Below are 21,497 nucleotides of genomic sequence, written 5' to 3' on the forward strand. Positions count from 1 at the left end.
TATATGAGGGGACAGCCATTTGTAGCGGTGTCCGAAATCATAGTGGACGTTATTGTGTGCACTTTTTTTTTCAATCCCACATTGCACTGCAATAACGAGTGTAAAACCGATGTATGCTCAAGGGCTGTCTGAATTCGCTTACTCCTTTTCATTCACTCCTTCAAGTGAACTGTATTAGTGGACTAACGTAGGGAATAGTGAATGAGGGTTCAGGGGATTCAGCCTCAGTGTTTCCAATTGTGTCCCTTGTTCCTTGTCCACTGTGGGAGATGTTGATGCAATTGTATTCCTGACATGTGCAAATTAGCATAAATAGATCCAGAAGCCCATCGATGATTCAAAAAATGACTTTAATGAGTTCATTAAATAAAAATAAAAATTAATTGCAACGTAACACAAACAACTTAGATTGCAAGATTGTTACACCATGTCATCTTGGCTCCATGTGCACAGTCAAAATGTATGCTCTTGCACCAGCGCCCCCCTCCTGTCAGGGGTGGCATACTCAGAAAAACAACATTAACAATATTATAACAAAATGGCATTTAAATGAACACATTTTCTACAAATCAAATAAGATTGTAAGTATTCCTCCTACAATAGGCATCGATTGTGGGTGGAATAAAACATGTTAGACCAACACTTTTTTAGGAAAAAAATATACGTATGCCCATTTGAATTGTAGTTGTTTCCTTAGTAAATGGAAACATGGTGAATCTGTGTCTCCATCACATGCGCGCGCACACACACACACACACACACACACACACACACACACACACACACACACACACACACACACACACACACACACACGCGCACACAGACATGCAAGCCACCAAGTAGAACAGGGCAGAGAGTGTTGGGTTACATTCCTTCCATCGGGGCTGAGGGATGGCCAGGTCACTCTTAGTTCAGTCCCAGGAACTTGGGAGGAGAGAACGTCCTCTCTGAGCATCAATAAAATTGTGCATGCGCATGTATATTTGTGTATGAGCGCAAGTCTGTGCATGTGGAGTGTATGGTTGTGGTTAAACTGTGGGCCTCACATGCAGAACCTCCTCCCAGTTCTGTGCTGGGTCTAGTTTGAGTCAGAATTCCTCAGACTTTTGGAAATTCCCAAAGGTCTTGGGGACGGGAGCAGGCTGGTCACAGCGTTGTGGCGGTCTGCAGAGTTTGGCTAGTCCCTGTGATTCTCCAGCTCTGGGTACATGATTCTTACAAGCGTAACAACAGTCATAGACATTGAAACATTAGACATCTGAAGTCTTACTAATTGTACTGAGTATGAACATTGCAGTTGTTTACATTAAATTACACTTTAACATTTAGATGATATATAGATAGAATGATAGATAGATAGATAGATAGATAGATAGATAGATAGATAGATAGATAGATAGATAGATAGATAGATAGATAGATAGATAGATAGATAGATAGATAGATAGATAGATAGATAGATACCTCAGAGCAAAAGCTACTCTGAGGTTTTTTGTTGAGGTGAGTGAATGTGAACCCAACTTTCTTTCCTTTCTTCTTGAATCAATCCTTTTTCGACTGCAGAAAAGAACTGGCAGATCCTGGCGATCTGGGTCTGGTTGACTGTATACTCCCTGAGGAACACTAGGTCACCCACCTTGGCAAAGATGACGTTCGTACTTGCCATGTCTCTGCCTAGAAGGCCTGAGTGACTTTTATCCTGTCTGTCAGTGCTCTTCAGTCTGGTTTTGCAGAACCAATTCAATTCTTCGACAAATAGACAGATTAAATGTTTGATAAAAAAGAAAAAAGAAATATTTTGCCACACACTCTCATGGTTATTCATACGGTGGACAATTTGCACCCCATTGACTATAAGGTTTAGGCGTTGATCATACTTACAGTAGCCTAAAAAATTAGTTGTGTTCAAATCAAATTATATAGATTTATGCAAATGCACCACCAATTTTTCAAACGCGTAAAATACAGTTTCTCGCTACGTTTTTCTTGATATTTTGATATAAATAATGCCAAAAGAGAGAAGTCGTCGTATTCATATCAGTGGTTTGGCTGTTGTTGTAAAGTAGGTCACATGGCAATGCCAGCATGGCTTACATCATTCTCTGATATGCAAATTCTGACGAATCTTATCATTAATGCATCAACTATTTTAGGTAAACCCGCTCCCTAATTGGCATGTAAAAACTAAATGAACAGACACTTCCTGTTCCTGGGTGGGGCTTAATTAGAATTGAGTTGAGTTGAGTTGAACTTTATTGTCCAGTCTGTTTTCACAGAGCGGAAATTTATCTTTGACACTGCGACATACATTCACATTAGCTTACTGCTTAAAAACACATCACACATCAACAGCACAAATACAAAATTATACAATTAAACACTGTAAGAAAAAGTAAAGTAAAGAAAAAATAATAATATTGCCAGCCTTTCTAGGCTATTGTTTAACTTAAAACACTGTACGATAAGATAATCACTGGGAGAAAATATTTTTTATAGACGTTTCTTCTAGCCAAGGGAATTTTTAGTCTACGCCCAGATGGAAGCAATTCAAAAGTAGAGTGAAGAGTGTGTGTATTATCTTTAAAAATCGTAATTGGCATTTTTCCCATAAAATGATCAAACGAGCCCTGAAGTGGCTGTTGTTTGTGTCCAATAATCTTATTTGCTTGATTAATTATTTGTGAGAGTTTGTTCTTTTGTTTTAATGTTAGATTGCCGTACCATGAAACAATATTATATGTGAGAATACTCTCAATCATTGATCGAGTCTGCGAGCTAATATTAAAACTTCTCAGTTTCCTGAGGAGACCCAAGTGTTGTCGTGCTTTTTTATGAATGTACTCTACATTACTTTCAAAATTAAGTTTCTCATCAATAATTGTACCCAAGTATTTACAATTCGAGACCTGCTCTACAATTTTTTTCTTTATGACAACTGGTTTATATTCAGAGGCGGTATCTACTCTTCTCAAATGATTTCTCAGACATAGCTCTTTTGTCTTTTGAATATTAAGATATAAGAAGTTAATTTCTTTCTGACAGAAGACCAATGCCATATCATCGGCATATTTTATAAGGGTATCATCATTGCACTTCAATTCATTGATGTATACGGAAAAAGTATTGGGGACAGTACACATCCCTGCGGTACCCCAGTATCTAAAACCAAACAGTCTGACATGACGTTATTATTAATACAGACTCGCTGAGGTCGGCCTTTTAAAAACAGAGCAATAAGCTGCAAACAAAGTGGACTAAACTTTTATTTTGATAATAAAAAAATCTGGCTATACAAGGTGAAAGCATAACATAATGTTCAAAACATTTTACATTAAGTAATCTAATTATGCCATGCTCCCAGATCTCAAATGTTATTGAATATGTATTGTGTAAAGGAAACCCTACTGGCTTGTTTTTTCTTTTCCTCTTGCATCTTTTTCTTTTGTTTACTCTCCCTCTGGTGGTTAAAATAGTCCATTACAATTTCATCTCTGAATTCCAAGTCATATTATCATTCAACATGTCACTGCACCTATACGAGCCAGATTTAGGGAAAAAATTTACACACACATGCTTGTCATTATTATGTCAACTACATGAATTAGTTTTATTTTACAATTGACACTGACAGTAACAGGTTACCGTGGGCTTCATCATGTAAGTGGCTAGGTGAGAGGTGTGACTGCTCTGTGATGTCACACTAGATTGCAGTGAAAAAGCATGGTCCGGTTAGGACGGGGGTCAAACCTCAATCCTGCCTGCAGCCCAGAGACAGTTGGAAATGGACTCAGACAAACCTCAGCAACAGTTCTCCGAGAATTACTCTGAGGTCACGGTTAGCTCAAGCGCAGGTAAGAATATTACATTTACTAGGCCTACAAGAAATAATCTAGTGTTAGATGATCGACATATGAATTTTTACACATATTTTCACAAAATATTTACAATTGAGTCTTTTAGTAGATGCTTTTATCTAAAGCAACTTAATAAAGAACATTGCGAGAAATGTATTATACTGCAACTTTCAAGAGTAAACTAGAGTACAGAGCTAGAGCACATATAAAAGTAAAAGAGAAAATAGAACAGCAAGTGTTCAAAGTTTTTTTTTTTTTTTATTGCAAGGATAATATCAAAATTGAAATAATAACTTACATTAATATGTATGTCAGCATTGCTGTATTGTGGTAAGTCTTGAGTTTTTTTTTGTTTTTTTTACTCCCAAGGTCGCTGTACATTTAATAAAACCTAACATGAATTTCCTATTTCTTATCTATTTTTGTCATATTGTCAAGAAAACAGTGGGAGTCATTTGAACAATTGAAATTCAGATAATTTTAAATAATATTTTTTTTAAAATAATAAAATGTTCTCAAAAATGTTAATGATGAAAATTTAAGCTCCATGAAAATATTATATTAAATTAGAAAAAGGTGAAATAGAAGTATTTTCATCTGTCGTCGACTCGAGATCCCATGTTTCAGTCACTTGTTTGGAGCTGTATTTTCATAATCCATTTGGTAGCCTACAGTATGACGCTCAAACATCCTACCAATTCCAACCCTCCACGCTAAAGTGAATAGCCCCTGAAAACCAAGAGTCCCACAATTTGACAAATTAGTCACTTTTTCGGCCATTGTTTGCTTAAGCTGAGCGTAATCCTCAGGGCTCTGGCATGCCGCTCTCTCACGATATTGAGTTTAGGTGGCAAAGCCTTCTGTCTTTTGAGTTCCTGGATGTTTGTTTAGAAGCATTAAAGCTCTTAAATCCCCCGTCTTCAGTGAACATCATTTGAGAGAAGAGTGCCTGCAAATCCAACATCTCAGAGGTTTCAGTGGTTGATGAACTCTCACTGTCAATAGGAAATTGCTTGTAACCAGAGAGAGAGAGACCTGAGTCAAGACTCTTTCTTTTTGGAAGTTACAAAGTCTTTAAAATCTTAGAAATCTTTAGGAGTGACAAAGAAGTCTACTCATAATGAATTCACCTCCTTGAATTTCCCCTTTTTGGATGTAGATGTTCAAAATCACCCAAGAAAAGATTCTGGGACATCTGAGAGCACCAGGGGTGGCGGAGGACGAGCGAGGCCGTACCCTTCACCGTCCCGCAGGAGACACCGAACCACCTTCAGCAGTGAGCAGCTGGAACAGCTGGAGTTAGCTTTCAGACAGAACCATTATCCTGATATCTATTTTAGAGAGGAGCTCGCGAGAGCTACCAAACTCAACGAGGCTCGCATACAGGTAATTGACCTATTTGCTATGATAACTGAACAGATATAGTTATTATTAGTTACATGTAACTGAAACAAATGTTATAAAGAGATCGTAAAACTAATCCATATTGAGCGGTTTAGTCTGAATTTTCTCTTAAGATCACTTTATGAACAGATTGAATTTATACTTTTATTCACATATGAACATTCATCATCTCACACATCTGTTGTTGTGAATAAAAAGCTGAAGCATTTTCGCTTGATGTTATTCATTCTCATGTTACGCAGGACGTTTGAGCTTCAGCAAGAACCAATGAGGTTCATTCTCGTATTACGCAGGATGTTTGAGCTTCTGCAAGAACCAATGAGGTTCATTCTCGTATTACGCAGGATGTTTGAGCTTCTGCAAGAACCAATGAGGTTAATTCTCCTGTTGCGCAGCACGTTTGAGCTTCTGCAAGAACCAATGAGGTTCTTTCTTGTGTTACGCAGAGCGTTTGAGCTTCAGCAAGAACCAATGAGGTTCTTTCTTGTGTTACGCAGAGCGTTTGAGCTTCTGCAAGAACCAATGAGGTTCTTTCTTGTGTTACGCAGAGCGTTTGAGCTTCTGCAAGAACCAATGAGGTTCATTCTCGTGTTACGCAGCACGTTTGAGCTTCAGCAAGAACCAATGAGGTTCATTCTCGTGTTACGCAGCACGTTTGAGCTTCAGCAAGAACCAATTAAGTTAATTCTCGTATTACTCAGCACGTTTGAGCTTCAGCAAGAACCAATGAGGTTAATTCTCGTGTTACGCAGAGCGTTTGAGCTTCTGCAAGAACCAATGAGGTTCATTCTCGTGTTACGCAGAGCGTTTGAGCTTCTGCAAGAACCAATGAGGTTCATTCTCGTGTTATGAAGCAAGTTTGAGCTTCTGCAAGAGCCAATGAGGTTCTTTCTTGTGTTACGCAGAGCGTTTGAGCTTCTGCAAGAACCAATGAGGTTCATTCTCGTGTTACGCAGCACGTTTGAGATTCTGTAAGAGCCAATGAGATTCATTCTCGTGTTACGCAGAGCGTTTGAGCTTCTGTAAGAGCCAATGAGGTTCATTCTCGTGTTAAGTTGCACGTTTGAGCTTCTGTAAGAACCAATGAGGTTCATTCTCATGTTACGCAGAGCGTTTGAGCTTCTGTAAGAGCCAATGATGTTCATTCTTGTTACGCAGCACGTTTGAGCTTCTGCAAGAACCAATGAGGTTCATTCTCGTGTTACGCAGCACGTTTGAGCTTCTGCAAGAACCAATGAGGTTCATTCTCGTGTTACGCAGCACGTTTGAGCTTCTACAAGAATCAATGAGGTTCATTCTCGTGTTACGTAGCGCGTTTGAGCTTCAGCAAGAACCAATTAGGTTCATTCTCGTGTTACGCAGCACATTTGAGCTTCAGCATGAACCAATGAGGTTCTTTCTTGTGTTACGCAGAGCGTTTGAGCTTCTGCAAGAACCAATGAGGTTCTTTCTTGTGTTACGCAGAGCGTTTGAGCTTCTGCAAGAACCAATGAGGTTCATTCTCGTGTTATGAAGCAAGTTTGAGCTACTGCAAGAACCAATGAGGTTCATTCTTGTTACGCAGCACGTTTGAGCTTCTGCAAGAGCCAATGAGGTTCATTCTCATGTTACAAGGCACGTTTGAGCTACTGCAAGAACCAATGAGGTTCTTTCTTGTGTTACACAGCACATTTTGAGCTTCTGCAAGAACCAATGAGGTTCATTCTCGTGTTATGAAGCAAGTTTGAGCTTCTGCAAGAACCAATGAGGTTCATTCTCGTGTTAGAAGGCACGTTTGAGCTACTGCAAGAACCAATGAGGTTCATTCTTGTTACGCAGCACGTTTGAGCTTCTGCAAGAACCAATGAGGTTCATTCTCATGTTACGCAGCACGTTTGAGATTCTGTAAGAACCAATGAGGTTCATTCTCGTGTTACGCAGAGCGTTTGAGCTTCTGTAAGAGCCAATGAGGTTCATTCTCATGTTACGTTGCACGTTTGAGCTTCTGTAAGAACCAATGAGGTTCATTCTCATGTTACGCAGAGCGTTTGAGCTTCTGTAAGAGCCAATGAGGTTCTTTCTTGTGTTACGCAGAGCGTTTGAGCTTCTGCAAGAACCAATGAGGTTCTTTCTTGTGTTACGCAGAGCGTTTGAGCTTCTGCAAGAACCAATGAGGTTCTTTCTTGTGTTACGCAGCACGTTTGAGCTTCTGCAAGAACCAATAAGGTTCATTCTCGTGTTATGAAGCAAGTTTGAGCTACTGCAAGAACCAATGAGGTTCATTCTTGTTACGCAGCACGTTTGAGCTTCTGCAAGAGCCAATGAGGTTCATTCTCATGTTACAAGGCACGTTTGAGCTACTGCAAGAACCAATGAGGTTCATTCTCGTGTTACACAGAGCGTTTGAGCTTCTGTAAGAGCCAATGAGGTTCATTCTCGTGTTACGTTGCACGTTTGAGCTACTGCAAGAACCAATGAGGTTCATTCTTGTTACGCAGCACGTTTGAGCTTCTGCAAGAGTCAATGAGGTTCATTCTCATGTTACGCAGCACGTTTGAGCTTCTGCAAGAGTCAATGAGGTTCATTCTCATGTTACGCAGCACGTTTAAACTTCTGTAAGAGCCAATGAGGTTCATTCTCGTGTTACGCAGAGCGTTTGAGCTTCTGTAAGAGCCAATGAGGTTCATTCTCGTGTTACATTGCACGTTTGAGCTTCTGTAAGAGCCAATGAGGTTCATTCTAGTGTTAGCAGCACGTTTGAGCTTCTGCAAGAACCAATGAGGTTCATTCTTGTGTTACGCAGCACGTTTGAGCTTCTGCAAGATCCAATGAGGTTCATTCTCGTGTTACGCAGAGCGTTTGAGCTTCTGTAAGAGCCAATGAGGTTCATTCTCGTGTTACATTGCACGTTTGAGCTTCAGCATGAACCAATGAGGTTCTTTCTTGTGTTACGCAGCACGTTTGAGCTTCTGCAAGAACCAATGAGGTTCTTTCTTGTGTTACGCAGAGCGTTTGAGCTTCTGCAAGAACCAATGAGGTTCTTTCTTGTGTTACGCAGAGCGTTTGAGCTTCTGCAAGAACCAATGAGGTTCTTTCTTGTGTTAAGCAGCACGTTTGAGCTTCTGCAAGAACCAATGAGGTTCATTCTTGTGTTACGCAGCACGTTTGAGCTTCTGCAAGATCCAATGAGGTTCATTCTCATGTTACGCAGCACATTTGAACTTTCACAAGAACCAATGAGGTTAACCCTCTAAGCGCCAAAGTCGCAAAATTGCGACAAGACGTCATACTTAATAAAACAGGCTGTAGATCCTAATATGGTGTAATATCTCGTTTGTATTCCCTACCACTAGATGGCAGACATGTAATACTTTGATTCAAGACCAAAATTACGTCATGTTCCTATTCAATGTATTGGAGAAAACAGCAGAGCAAGTGAGCGCTCGTGTCATTGATGCGGAAGCAGTTCAGTTCAGAGCGTCTAAGTAAATTGTGAGATTTGTGAGAGAAAATCATCAAATGGCTAATAAAACCTTGTATCGTGAGGATGTGTTGCAAATGTTATTCGCCGATTCTGACTCTGAAGGGGAATATTTGCCTTTTGAAAATGACGATCGCGCTTCTCCCGGTAACGTTACATCTTTGCCGCGAAATGGTGCAGCTCGCGCTTCTCCCGGTACATCTTTGCCGCGAAATGGTGCAGCTCGCGCTTCTCCCGGTACATCTTTGCCGCGAAATGGTGCAGCTCGCGCTTCTCCCGGTACATCTTTGCCGCGCAGTGCTGACAATGACAGTAGTCCGAGCTGTGCGCACTCGGCGCGCGCGCGCGAGGCAGATCTGGCCGCGCCCGCGCTGCTCGTAGCAGGAGCAGAGGCGGTGTGACACGGGGCAACTAAACAGGTCTTGTCTACTTGTTTGTGTGTCATATGAATAATATATATATGTTATATATATATATATATATATATATATATATATATATATATATATATATATATAATCAGAGTGCCTACTGTATGTAGTAAATGGAAAATCTCTACAGCAAAAGGCCAACCACTAACGTTACCTGCATTCGGTTTGTTTCTACCATTTATTAGTAATGATTTACACTGTTTGTTTACTACTTACTATTTACCTGAGCATTCAGTATTGTGCAATATAGCATACAGAAGGTGAGGGACATTTTGGAGGAAAGAAGTGCTGCATTTTATCATTTAAACTTGTGACTTTTCATGAAAATTCTATAATCCAAGATAGCCGCCACCATATGACGTCATAATATGCAAATTAGATGGGAAAATTTAATCCCTACATAAACTTTGGGTCATCCTTAATATTTCTCTAATTTACAGAAAGTCTCTATCTTTTATCACTTTTAAGATATAGCCTTTTCAAATTAAGATGTCAAAATCGAACGTTTTAGGAAAAAAACTCTGGCGCCTAAAGGGTTAATTCTCGTGTTACGCAGCACGTTTGAGCTTCATCAAGAACCAATGAATTAATACACTGTTTTAAATAGGTAAATTGTGCTGAAATCTGCTGAAAAATATGTCACAATTATAATGTAAAAAAAAAACCCTAATTAAGTTGATTTTGTGGAGTTGTTACTAAATTCCAAATTTAGCTTAAAGTCACTTCACTCATAATAATAACGGATCATTGTTTACATTGTCAATCATTGGTGTAATTTCAGAGTACTTGCGCAAATACCTTGCAATATATTGTGTTGTAATATTTAATTATTTAAACAACCCCAAAAATGAATTAAACATAAATTTTTGGATGTTATCCAAACTTTAAGAGGTTATTTACAATTATTAATAATTTTTAAAGAACATTCTTTTCAGGAATTCAAATTATTCAAAAGTTTTGTCTTTACAACAATCTTAAGACAAATTAATATTCTTTCTTATGTGATATTTTTGGAATACACAATATTCTTAACGTTATTCTTGAAGTCACCTTGAAATTAAAATATAGACAATTATTTTTTTATGAAATATTGCAGTATTTGTAATAACTAATTTATCCGTGCCCATGCACATACTTTCTATTATTATTATTTTTACTTAATTCAAGTGCCCTTGTAATATTATGTAATTGTATAACGGTTTCCTTCTGTTTTGGTTTTGTTTGCTCTGTTCCTATTTGCCTGTGTTTTTGATTGTTCGATTATTAACCCTACATCTGTATCAGTTCCTGTAAATTATAAAAATGCACCATGAGTTCTGTTTGCTCATTGTTCCGTGTTGTTTGAGTTTAAATGTGTTAAATTGAGTATTTGTTATTTGTATGGGATTAAAACTATTTGGATCAAAATCTTTAAACACAATAACATCCCCTTCCTCTTGTAACGACATCTCATACTCTTCTTTGTCTGATGACGTGTTTACTGGCGCGAGGGCTAGACGAACCTGTCACTCACATGAGATCATAGCAATAACCATATCCAACAATCCAATCCCATTCCCAAATGGATAAAATCAGGTATAACCCCACTTTCTTGTTTGAGAAGCCATTTTAATATATGGCACAATAGGAAAGAACAGACTTTCATTCAACTTTCCATTTCATGTCGACTTCTGTTATAAAATAATAAGAAAATAGCAGTTACAAAGATTTTTATTCTTAGATATGAATCTGGCCCCTGTTAATTGTGCCATGTTGCACACACTGTGAACAGACAAAACACTTATCGCTGTAGACTTATTGCATCACACCTCGTTAGAAAATATGTCTGGATTATTGTATGCATTTATAGTTCTTGGCCACTATCTATTATATATGGAAGCCTGTGTCCGCCACAGAATAAAAAAAAAATGTAATTGCTCTTTTTATCGCACTATTCTGAGAATTGCATGATATAAACTCGCAATTGCGTGTTATAGTTAAAATTGCAAGATATAAACTCGTAATTGCGAGCAAAAAAGTCAGAATTGCGAATTTATTCTAACTTTATATCACGCTTTATATCACGTGAGTTTATATCTCACAATTCTGACTTTATAGTACACAATTGTGACTTTGTATCATGCAATTCTGACTTTATATCTCTGAATTCTGACTATATAATACGCAAGTCAGAATTGCGAGATGTAAACTCGCAACTGTGAGATAAAAATGTGCAATTATCTTTTAAAAATGTTTATTCTGTGGCTGAAACAAGCTTCCATAATTATAATATACTGACATGTTAGTGATTTAAATGTTGCTAAAAAAATATATATTTCGAATGGCAACACGGTGTAGTTACAGCATCTTCAGCTAATTTTCCATGTTACCCAGCCAAACCTCGACTCCCTGGTCCGATTACTAGCTGACTCTGAACTAAACCTGCCTTTTTTGTTTTGCTCCCTGCTGCAGGTATGGTTCCAGAACCGTCGTGCCAAGCAGCGTAAGCAGGATCGTATCACCCAGAAAGTGCTGCCGGTGGGCATAATGCCAGGGCGGAGTTCTCTCTTTAGCAGTGTGTGTGTGTCTTCCTCTGCCATGGGGCGGCAGTACCAGTGCCCCCATTCCCTGCCACACATCCCCAGATTCCCTTCAGTGCTGCCCCCTGGAGGCTTCCCACCCCATCCGTCCTCCAGCAGTCATTTCTCCTGCCCCTCCGGCCCTGCTCCATCACAAGCCAGCAGACAGCCAGACGACTGGTACAATCAGCTGCGCAACATCGGACCATCCGCTACTTCAGTGCTCTCACTGGCCTCGGTGTCGGCACTGGAAACCACAAGTCACTGGAACTAGAGGAAGTGCTGCTGGCATATTGAGTAGCCGTAAACTCTTTTGGTTTCACTTATTTTAATGGTCCCTTCAACACATTCTGTTGATTTATAAGTAACGCTACACCTACATGTCTACTATCTCTCAATAGAGTGTTAGTAGACTGGTAGGGTTAGAATAAGTTGACATGTAGTTGCAAAGTTACTTATAGTCAGGAGAATGTCTGTCGGAGGAGCATCACAATAAAGAGATAGCAGATATAAAGCAGGCAGACTACTAATATTATAATGAGAGTTAGTTGACATGTTGCAAAGTTACTTAGTCAACAGAATGCTCAAAAGAGACCATCAAAATAAAGTGTTACCACTCTTTTATATTTCCTTTTGTATAAGAAGCTACAGAACAAATAAAGTTTTTTTTTCAATGAGAAAGCAAGATCGACATTTTCTGTCTTTATTATATTTGTAATCACACGTAACATAATTCATCTCAATTATTGCTATATCTCCCTAGACAAAAATAACTAAATTTTAATTAAACTAGGTTCTGTTTACACTGTAGACTTTAAATAAGGATCATTATGAACATGTCATTCTCATCTCATATGAAATGTACAATAGACCCTATGAGCTTTTACATGGCATTTCTATTCAGTCAATTCATCGATATTCATCAATAATGATTTACAGATTTGGTAGAAGTAAATGACACATGGTTTATATCAAATGCTGTTCTTCTTGTCATTTTATATACAGTATGTAAAATAAACAGACATGGGTCAATGACAATCTTTGAAATATTTTGTTGAAAACATACGTGCCAATGTCTCAGAAATGTGCTTTTTTTGCTGGTTACAAACTTTATCATACTATATTTTCAGGAAAGTGTTTTTTCTGCATTTTGGTTGAACTAAACAACTGATTTGGCAGACTTGTTTTTATTTTTTATAATAATAATAAACAGTTTTGTAAGAAATATGTTTTCCTAGGGAATAACAATATTATACCAAACTAAAGTTTTCTTCTCAAAAATGTAATTATTTTAATAATAAGGCTTTCTTCTTCATTATCATATTGGGGTAATTGCATCAACACAAGCTTTTTTTTTTATGCCTCAAAAAATATCAAAATGATTGTTCATTCTGGAAGAAGTGCATTAACGTCACTAGTATATGGATGAATTGCATTTTAATTGCTTTTCTGAATAACTTAATCCTAACAAAAACAGCATCATATCATTGACCCATACGACATTTTGTGTAAATTCAGACTCTATAGCGAGCAGAAAATCAGTTCACCCTGATGTTTTAGTGGACACAAGTTCTATTTCTGTTCTAGAAATGGAAAACTTCATCAAATAGATGGTAGCTGATCCAACCAAAGTAGCATTAGCTCTACAGCGGGATTCCTTCAGGTCCGAACAAGCATCTTGCACATTTCAAAGTAAATCTACGTAAACCCAAATCTACATAGTTAGATGTTCTGTGCTCAACATGTGAAAGTTGTCCTTTCAGATCGTTTTGAATGGGTATTTGTATAATGACAGTAACAGTGATAATCCCTTTAAGGCAGAAAGAGTGCATGTTTGCCATCATTCATCAGCAGAGCAGCGATTACATCCCACTTTAGCTTCATTTAACCATCAGCTTTGCAGGAGAGTGCCACTGCAAAGTATTTATTCAATAATAACAATTTATGCTTGTTTACAGCTAATAAATTTGGCAGTTTATACATCAAGGGCCCATTCTGATAAGAGATGCAGATGTGAGTGCAACAATGACTTAATGTTACACAGATGGCATAATTACAAAACATCTCATGTCACTACATGCCCCTCACGATTTCATTGTACGACATAGTTTATACTGGTTATAATAAAGCATGAATATACTGCGCCTGTGAAATCGCAGACACGCATGAAGGAATGTGCTGGAGATTTGTACATCAGAGGTAATCTGCATTCACAGTAAGGCCACGGCTGTTCCCGTCGTCTTTCACTCCAGAGACCTCGCGAACTCTGCATAGTCAATGTAGCCATCGTTGTTTTTGTCATCGTCTCGGAGGACGTCATCAATGAGATTGATGAGATCCTCTTCCTTCATTGGCTGGCTGTCCTCTCCTCTTTCCTGGAAACCAAAGCCAGGTGACAATACTAATTATAATTGAACGGAATGAATACAACATGACAAATGATAGAAGGAGAGGCTGATACAATTGTACTTAATTTACTTACTGTATTTTAAAAAAATTATAAATTAAAAAGAGTAGGTTTAGAGCTGGACAATTCTGGATCAATTGAGAATCATGATATTTTTTTTTTCGTTTCAAATTGATCAGGATTCTTCCACGATTCTAAATGGACAACTACATAAAATAAAAATTGCGTTATTACTAAAGGATCTGACAAAATATTAATAGCAGCAATCTAGTTAAAAATATGTTTAATTAATTAGAATTATTTAAAAAAAGAAAAATTGGTTTGAAGGAATGATTCAATGACTCAATAATAAAGACTTGACTTGTTTCATTACTGGATGAATCATTTTTTAAATAAATCTCTTGAATCAATAGCCCCATTCGGACAGGATAAGTTTAACATGGAGAGGTGGAGTAAAGTAAATATTACCAGACCTTCTCAGTGATTTTGACAATGCCAGTAAAGATTGCGGCGACTTTTACCTTCTGTAAAAAGGTCCGGAAAAATTACCTCAGGTAAAACTGATCCCGTGCGAATAGACCTGCTGTAAATATCTATGTAAATATTCCGTCACTTCTTGTTTTAAAAGAAGTATGGAGGCGCTTGAAAAAGCATTTAGTTGCGTTCAGATCTAAAAAAGATAGTTGAAAGCACTTATTAGAGGCTCGAAACTTCTTTTAGCATTAGGTAAGTGCCTATTACCAACATAATCCAACCTGAATTTAATTGAATACATCGTTCGACCGGACATAACTGTTTTATATATAGAAATATAGTTTTTATGTGTTTGCGCACATGATATCAGGAAGCAACGTAATACACACATGACGACGTAGATCGAGTTACCCCTCTCACTTCTGCTAGTTTTGAGAATTGGCCATTATTATTACACATGTCCTGTGGTAAAAACACATTACTCCATCTACCCTTGTAAAACTAATCCCGTCCGAATAGTGCTAATGATTCAACGACTCACTCATAAATAGTTCACTTGTTTCATTACTGATGAATCGCCATTTTTAAACAAATCTCTTGAATCCATGATTCAATGACAAATACATTTTTTAACAGCCACTTGTCACCACCTAGTCGATACAATAGTTATTTGAAGCGTCAAGCTACTTTCAAAAGGGTATCTGCTCTATTTTGATCACTACTGTAGACTATGAACTATAAACTTTTATCCCAGTACTTCTGTGATAATCTGAATTATTGTAAGTCAGAAATAACGATGCTACAGTATGTAGTTGAAAAGACTGTTTGTGAAACTTTTTGACTGTTTTATACCTATAGACCCTTTTACAAGCCCACGTGATCAAATAGTTGCGCTCGCATTTTGGCAACGGAAGTGGTGTTGTTTCCCACTGGCTCTAATGTGTTAGCAACTCCAAAAGTTTATCAAAACGGTTTCCCAGCATCAAAATGTCTGGTTGTTGCGTTTACGGTTGCACTAATCAATATTCCACCAAGGGGCTTAAGTTTTATAGGATTCCGACAGGATCGCGGCCGTTTCAGAAGAACCGGCAGCGCCTGTGGCTGCTGGCGATTAAACGTGTTGATTGGAGCGAGGACATAATAAAAAATGCTCGCGTCTGCAGCGCCCACTTGACACTCTGCTGATTCTCGCCATACTTCCGTTGCCAATATGCGCGCGCATACGTTGCTACGTCATCATTGTGTACAAACAGTAAAAGGGTCTATACATCAGAATTTCTCTCTCTAGGTCAGCGACAACACAGATTTAAATGTTCCAGAATGATTTAGTTAAAGGTTTAATAGACATAACCAAATCGTTGACATTTAGGAATAAGATTGCGTGGGTGTTTGAATCGAAATTCAAAAGTAGGAGTTGAGTTGTGTCCGAACTTTGAACCGGTAGTGCTCGGCATAAAGTCAAGCTCAAAATAAGCGCACACACCTCTCTATGCACATGAGTAATGGCAGTGGCAAGCTCAAGTCCATCCAGCAGATTGTTGCCATCATAGTCGTGCATCTTGAAATAGTGAAGCTGCAGCTCTTGAGGTGTCATGTCCGCCTCCGGCGTTTCAATCACCCCTTCTAAATGCTCCATGATGTGGCTACAACAGAACAGAAGAGAGGTTAGATTACAGACGGAATAATATTAGCCAGAGGTGGATTGGTATTTGGCCAATTTAAGAGGATCAGCATCAGTCGATAACTGTAACCTTTGGTTGATCGAAGACACGATAAAACTTAAGTTTCAACACATATTTTCTTCCGTATTGTGTTGTGTATATATCCAACAAGCGAAATTGATTATTTTGATTATAAAATTAAAAAAAGTGTCTCTGTGCATTAGTTGTAGATTGGATTTTGAGATGTGGCTGTTACACTCAAAAGTGGAGGCTTGCAGGTCGGGTTTGATTTGACTAAATGATTGGAGAAGTTCTGCTGTCACTAGACAAGTCTGTCATTTAACGGATGGTCCAGCTATGAGTGACAAGGTGATAAAGAATAGAACATAAGCAGTTTAATCACAATATGACATATATGGTGCATAAAGAAAAATAGATAGGGTAAACTTTCATTCTATAGATAAATCTACTGACATCCTTTACCGGTATATACTGTTATACCCAAGTAGGGCCAATTTCTATTTTACCACAATATTTCTTTATTTCTTTAAATTAAATGTTTTATTTGATAAGAAAAATACAATAAAAACACTTATGGTCCCACTTTATATTAAGTGGCTTTAACTACTATGTACTAACATTGAAATTAATAATTTGAAACAATGGACTTATTGTGTACATATATGTTTTTACATTGTACTTATATTTTAAAAATACCTGCTTGTATTTACAACGGTAATTCATTTATGTAATTACATTTGTAATTACACTGTTGACCTGTCCCTTACACCTTAAAGGAGAACTCCGGTCAATTTTAACATTGAGCTAATTTTTTTGTAAATTTGGAGTGCTGTCAATACAGAGAACAACAACAAAAATCGGTGTTGCCTACACCGTGTTATCCTCTTTTTAAAATTTGCACCCTGTTGACTTCAATGGTCGATTGTCGAGTTCACGCACGTGAGCATAGGTAACTAAACCTATGCGCGTGAACTCGACAATCGACTACTTTGGACTTCGACCGAAAACAGGATGAAAATACAGGTCTGTGCGCTGGCTGATATAACATCATTTTTGTTAATATCTTTCACATCTACTGTAGTCAGATTCACTCTGAAGGAATCATCTAACATGGCTGGGCACTTGTAATGACACATCAAGGATGTTAAGAGGATAAAAGCAGGTTTAAAACTTGCCCCATTGAAGTCAACAGGGTGCAAATTTTAAAAAGAGGATAACACGGTGTAGGCAACACCGATTTTTGTCAATGTTCTCTGTATTGACAGCACTCCAAATGTACAAAAAAATGAGCTCAATGTTAAAATTGAACGGAGTTCTCCTTTAAGCCACCCTTAAACCTACCCATACCACCACACCTGTCCCTAACCTTACCCGTATCACACCTCAATAGCAGAAAAAGTATTTTACAATACGTAAAAAAATGAACACAATACGTACATTGTACTTATTTTTCTATGTAAGTACATAGTACTTAAAGCCACTTAATATAAAGTAGGACCACACTTATATTGTGCAATATTATTACAATTTAAAATAGTTTAAATAGTTTTCAGGTTTATTTATTTTAAAGGGGTCATGAAGGGCAATTTCGTAAAATTGTATAATGTTCTCTGAGGTCCACTTACAATGTCAGCAATATTTTTACATTAAAAAAAAGCCATTTTCTATCCTGTTTTTGACCCTCTTTCCAACACTTCATTTTGATCGGCGTGTCACATTCAAGACTTGGAAGTAAACGGCCCCTGCTATGAGTTTTGTATATTAAAATAATTTTCAACGTCCCACCATTACACGTGTGGAATTGTTTTAAAACTTCCAATGTTGAAATGGCAACCGGTGAAATTCAACCATGCATGTTTGAGCCAGAGTCTGATCCCAAATCAGAAAACAACAAACTTACACCTCAAAAACCAAGGATAGTACAGAGTGGTAATTAATCATCTTTATTTATATTTATTCCTTATGTTTTATAAGGTAGTTATTACTTTATGTTAGGGTTTAAACAAAGACAATACAAAAAGATGTTTATCTCGTAACATAGTTAAAACATTTGCCAACTGTGAAGCATTTATGCATTTAACATACATACATATATATATATATATATATATATATATATATATATATATATATATATGCGTGTGTGTTTACCCTAAACATTTTGGAGGATAGTGTTCACAGTTTCCACAAAAATATTAAGCAGCAAACACCTACAGAACAAACTAGAATTTACAACAACAACAAAATAGTTACCGGTACTATTAAATTAGTGAAGAGAAATAATATTAAGATGAGTTTTGCGAATGGATTAGTTATGACCTTTGTTTTCCTGACATATTATTTGCTGAAAGACAGACAGGCAGAGATCAGGACAGACTGCTCCGGTGCAGAGGTCATTTGGCAGAGAGAATCCACTCAAAATCAACAAACGCTATAAAAATACATTTCACTAGAACAGTTTCACTAAATTTGGATACATGTATAGGCTCTAAAAGCAGTTTTAAAGTGTAATTAAAAAAAAAAAAAAAACCTACTCTTTATCCTGAACCATGTTCCTGTCCAGCCGGATGATTGGCGGGGGCTCTTGATTTGAAGCAGCTGGTTCTCCATGCTGTCCTCCATGAGCACATATAGACAGCGTACAGCTGGAGCAGAGCAGGAACCAGCTCCATAATCTGAGCTGCCCAGACCTCTCTTTCAATCTCATTACACTGAAATCACAAGGTAATAAGAGTTCATGCGAGAAAACAATGACAGCTCCATTCATAATACAGCTGGAGCAGCCCTTACTGACAAGTATTAGACCAATGAGAGCAACACACATTTCAAGAGTCGTTATGATAAGATTACACAGAATATTTATAATGAAAAAGCAGTATAAATCTGAGAAATGGGTTTAGCCTATGTGGCTGACATATGGATGAACTTGAAAAATGAGGAATCAAAACAGATGGTGGACTAAAGTAATGAGATCATCACTAGCAGGAATATAATCTATGCTAAAACGTGGAAAAGGAAAAGGAAAAAAAATATATATATGAATTTTGAAGCATTACAGAAAGAGCAGTCTAGACACTCAAACAGCAGTTGCATACAGTTACGTTGCCCAGTCATCTGAACGCTTTTCTGCGTCTCTCTTAAATACACCTTACAGCAATATAACAACACACACATGCTGCATGCACATTTACTCACCTGCTATGAATCACAGTTGACGGGTAAATATTCGTCCTATTTATTCAGGCACAGTGGAGTAACAGAAGTCCTGCTGATGTTTACTCAGCACCGTTCTTTCTGGCTGCTTTTGCTTGCCGTAGTTGCCTTTCACCCCATGGACACGACAGCTAAACTCTGATTGGACACGGGGAGCTTTTACAATGTTTTATTTTATGTGGACACGGTAAATAAAATACAATACGATTTGATGTAGGATGGAATAAAAACGGTATAAAAATATGCACTATATAAAAATATACACCAAATTTTACCTTGGTAATAAAAACGTATATTTATGTTATATTTATGCTCTTATATTTATGTATAAAATATTTAGCCAAAAGCTGATTTAGAATAGTCACAAAAAAATCCGAATCTTTTTTTTTACAAACTAAAAAGCACAATTTCAAAGAATAAGAAAAAATCTCGAATTCTAGTGGCTCTTAGTAGGTGAATGCTGATGGATAATTTTATTTAATTCAATAATTTGACAAGTCTTTGTTTACATAATTGAATTCTCATTTAAAACAGATATCAGGAATAATAAAATAGAAATTATGCAGAATCTTTTTATTATTATTATTATTTTCAGGACACGACAGCTGCACGCTGATTGGATTCGAGTTAAACGTCACAATAAGGCCGCGCGTACTGGTCAGTTAATCCACACGCAGCAGCAAAGCGGAGGAATGAATGAGCGCTCCTATAACTCTCAGGGATGATGATTTTGTGTCTAGTTAATCAATCACCACGGTCAGCTGCATGGCAAACCTCTACAAAGAAAATGAGAGGGCCAAATCTATTTTCCGACAGCTGGAGGTTCGGTTTATTACATTCTTGGTGTCGTAGAAATGTGACGCTCCGTTTAGAATAGCCAGTAGACATGCTTGATGTTTCCTAGCAACTTAGAGTAGCCTCTAGTTACTCTATGTATATTTTAATGGATATATTATTGGCAGTCGATGAATGATTAGTTTATTATTAGTTTTTATCATAGGTTTTTATTGAGTTTTTAAAAGCCATGCAATTTTGATAGCTGTAAATATGCCGCTTTATTTCATGAACTACCAAACTACTGACTTTAAATGTGTTTTTCGGAATAACGTTACACATTATTGTCTGTCTCTACTCCCCCCATAAAATATCGCTTAATCATTTCACAATACAGATCACCGCTGTTTCTTCAGGCTTTTTAAAAACAAAACGAGTTCTTCCGCGAAAAGAAATACTTTAGAATTAAAAGTTGTATATATCTGCTAATGGATCATTTTGTCGACGTTCAGGAGTACACCAGCAGCATAGATTGCCTCAAATCTAGCAGATTGTAGATGTACATTAAACGCTCAATCAAAACTGTCAAGCACATGTTATTTTAAATCAGCCGCTAGATGGCGCCACTGTCTCAGTAGCGATCCGGACAGGTGTCTCATTTTATTGCCATTTGCATTCTGTGGCAGCCAGGTGCTTTGCATCAAATTACTAAGTATTTTCATCTAAACAGACTTGTGACTTTGGCTGCATCCGAAATCGCATACTTCCCTACTTTATAATGAGATGAAAAGTCTCTATGTCTGAATTAAAATCACTGTAGGCTACTTACAAAAAAGTAGGCAAAAGTAACCGGAAGACCTACTACTTCTGGTGAGATTCTGAAATGTGTATTTTATTGACACTTTACTATCTCATGAGACCATGTGAGAGGATAGTAAATGGCAGTAAAGCGACACAACTGATGCTGGTGGTATCACATGATAATGACAGCATGCGAATGTATGTCTGGATTACACACACTACACACACTTTTAAGTGGCCGTGAAGTAGGCTATATTCCTTTTCAAAATAAGTACCAACTCAAGAGAGTATGCAATCTCGGACGCAGCCATTGTCTCATTCCAGACTATATGATGGCCTAATTCAATTACAACAAGCCCTGCAAACAGTTAACAAGATTTAATCGGTTAATTCGATTTAGTCATCTAGCAGTGAAGGGATTTCAGGGAAATAGGAC

The 21,497-nt window shown here is 37.5% G+C and overlaps 3 protein-coding genes across 4 annotated transcripts in view; 2 read left to right on the plus strand and 1 right to left on the minus strand.

Moving 5' to 3' along the window:
- Window positions 1–3,648: 3,648 nt before the first annotated feature.
- prop1 (PROP paired-like homeobox 1) lies at window positions 3,649–12,124 on the plus strand. Its single transcript, XM_079635276.1, has 3 exons — window positions 3,649–3,854; window positions 5,017–5,243; window positions 11,604–12,124. Exons 1-3 carry the CDS (start codon window positions 3,785–3,787, stop codon window positions 11,982–11,984), a joined length of 678 nt encoding a protein of 225 aa, XP_079491402.1. The 5' UTR covers window positions 3,649–3,784; the 3' UTR covers window positions 11,985–12,124.
- A 275-nt stretch (window positions 12,125–12,399) lies between these two features.
- Window positions 12,400–19,624, minus strand: mcfd2 (multiple coagulation factor deficiency 2, ER cargo receptor complex subunit). The gene is made up of 4 exons (XM_079635277.1): window positions 19,469–19,624; window positions 18,808–18,984; window positions 16,075–16,234; window positions 12,400–14,085 (listed from the first exon to the last, which is right to left on the minus strand). Exons 2-4 carry the CDS (start codon window positions 18,978–18,980, stop codon window positions 13,954–13,956), a joined length of 465 nt encoding a protein of 154 aa, XP_079491403.1. The 5' UTR covers window positions 18,981–18,984; window positions 19,469–19,624; the 3' UTR covers window positions 12,400–13,953.
- Window positions 19,625–20,104: 480 nt separating this feature from the next.
- ttc7a (tetratricopeptide repeat domain 7A) overlaps window positions 20,105–21,497 on the plus strand; it is a 63,659-nt gene continuing 62,266 nt past the window's right edge. For both annotated transcript variants that reach the window (XR_013800203.1, XM_079635274.1), the window contains exon 1: window positions 20,105–20,308. Coding sequence is in view for 1 of the 2 variants with exons in the window: in XM_079635274.1 (XP_079491400.1) it covers window positions 20,252–20,308 (57 nt within the window). In the remaining variant the exon portion in view is untranslated. The remainder of the gene's footprint in view (window positions 20,309–21,497) is intronic.

This window comes from Phoxinus phoxinus, assembly GCF_949152265.1.
Source record: "Phoxinus phoxinus genome assembly, chromosome: 14".
Taxonomy (NCBI): domain Eukaryota; kingdom Metazoa; phylum Chordata; class Actinopteri; order Cypriniformes; family Leuciscidae; genus Phoxinus; species Phoxinus phoxinus.

Coding starts and splice junctions, on each gene's coding strand:
- prop1 (XM_079635276.1), top strand. CDS start 3,785: ATGGACTCAGACAAACCTCAGCAACAGTTCTCCGAGAATTACTCTGAG. Junction 3,855..5,016: donor CACGGTTAGCTCAAGCGCAG/GTAAGAATATTA, acceptor TTTTGGATGTAG/ATGTTCAAAATCACCCAAGA. Junction 5,244..11,603: donor TCAACGAGGCTCGCATACAG/GTAATTGACCTA, acceptor TCCCTGCTGCAG/GTATGGTTCCAGAACCGTCG.
- mcfd2 (XM_079635277.1), bottom strand. CDS start 18,980: ATGAGATTGAAAGAGAGGTCTGGGCAGCTCAGATTATGGAGCTGGTTC. Junction 16,235..18,807: donor AACATGGTTCAGGATAAAGA/GTAGGTTTTTTT, acceptor GTTCTGTTGTAG/CCACATCATGGAGCATTTAG. Junction 14,086..16,074: donor TTACTCATGTGCATAGAGAG/GTGTGTGCGCTT, acceptor TTTGGTTTCCAG/GAAAGAGGAGAGGACAGCCA.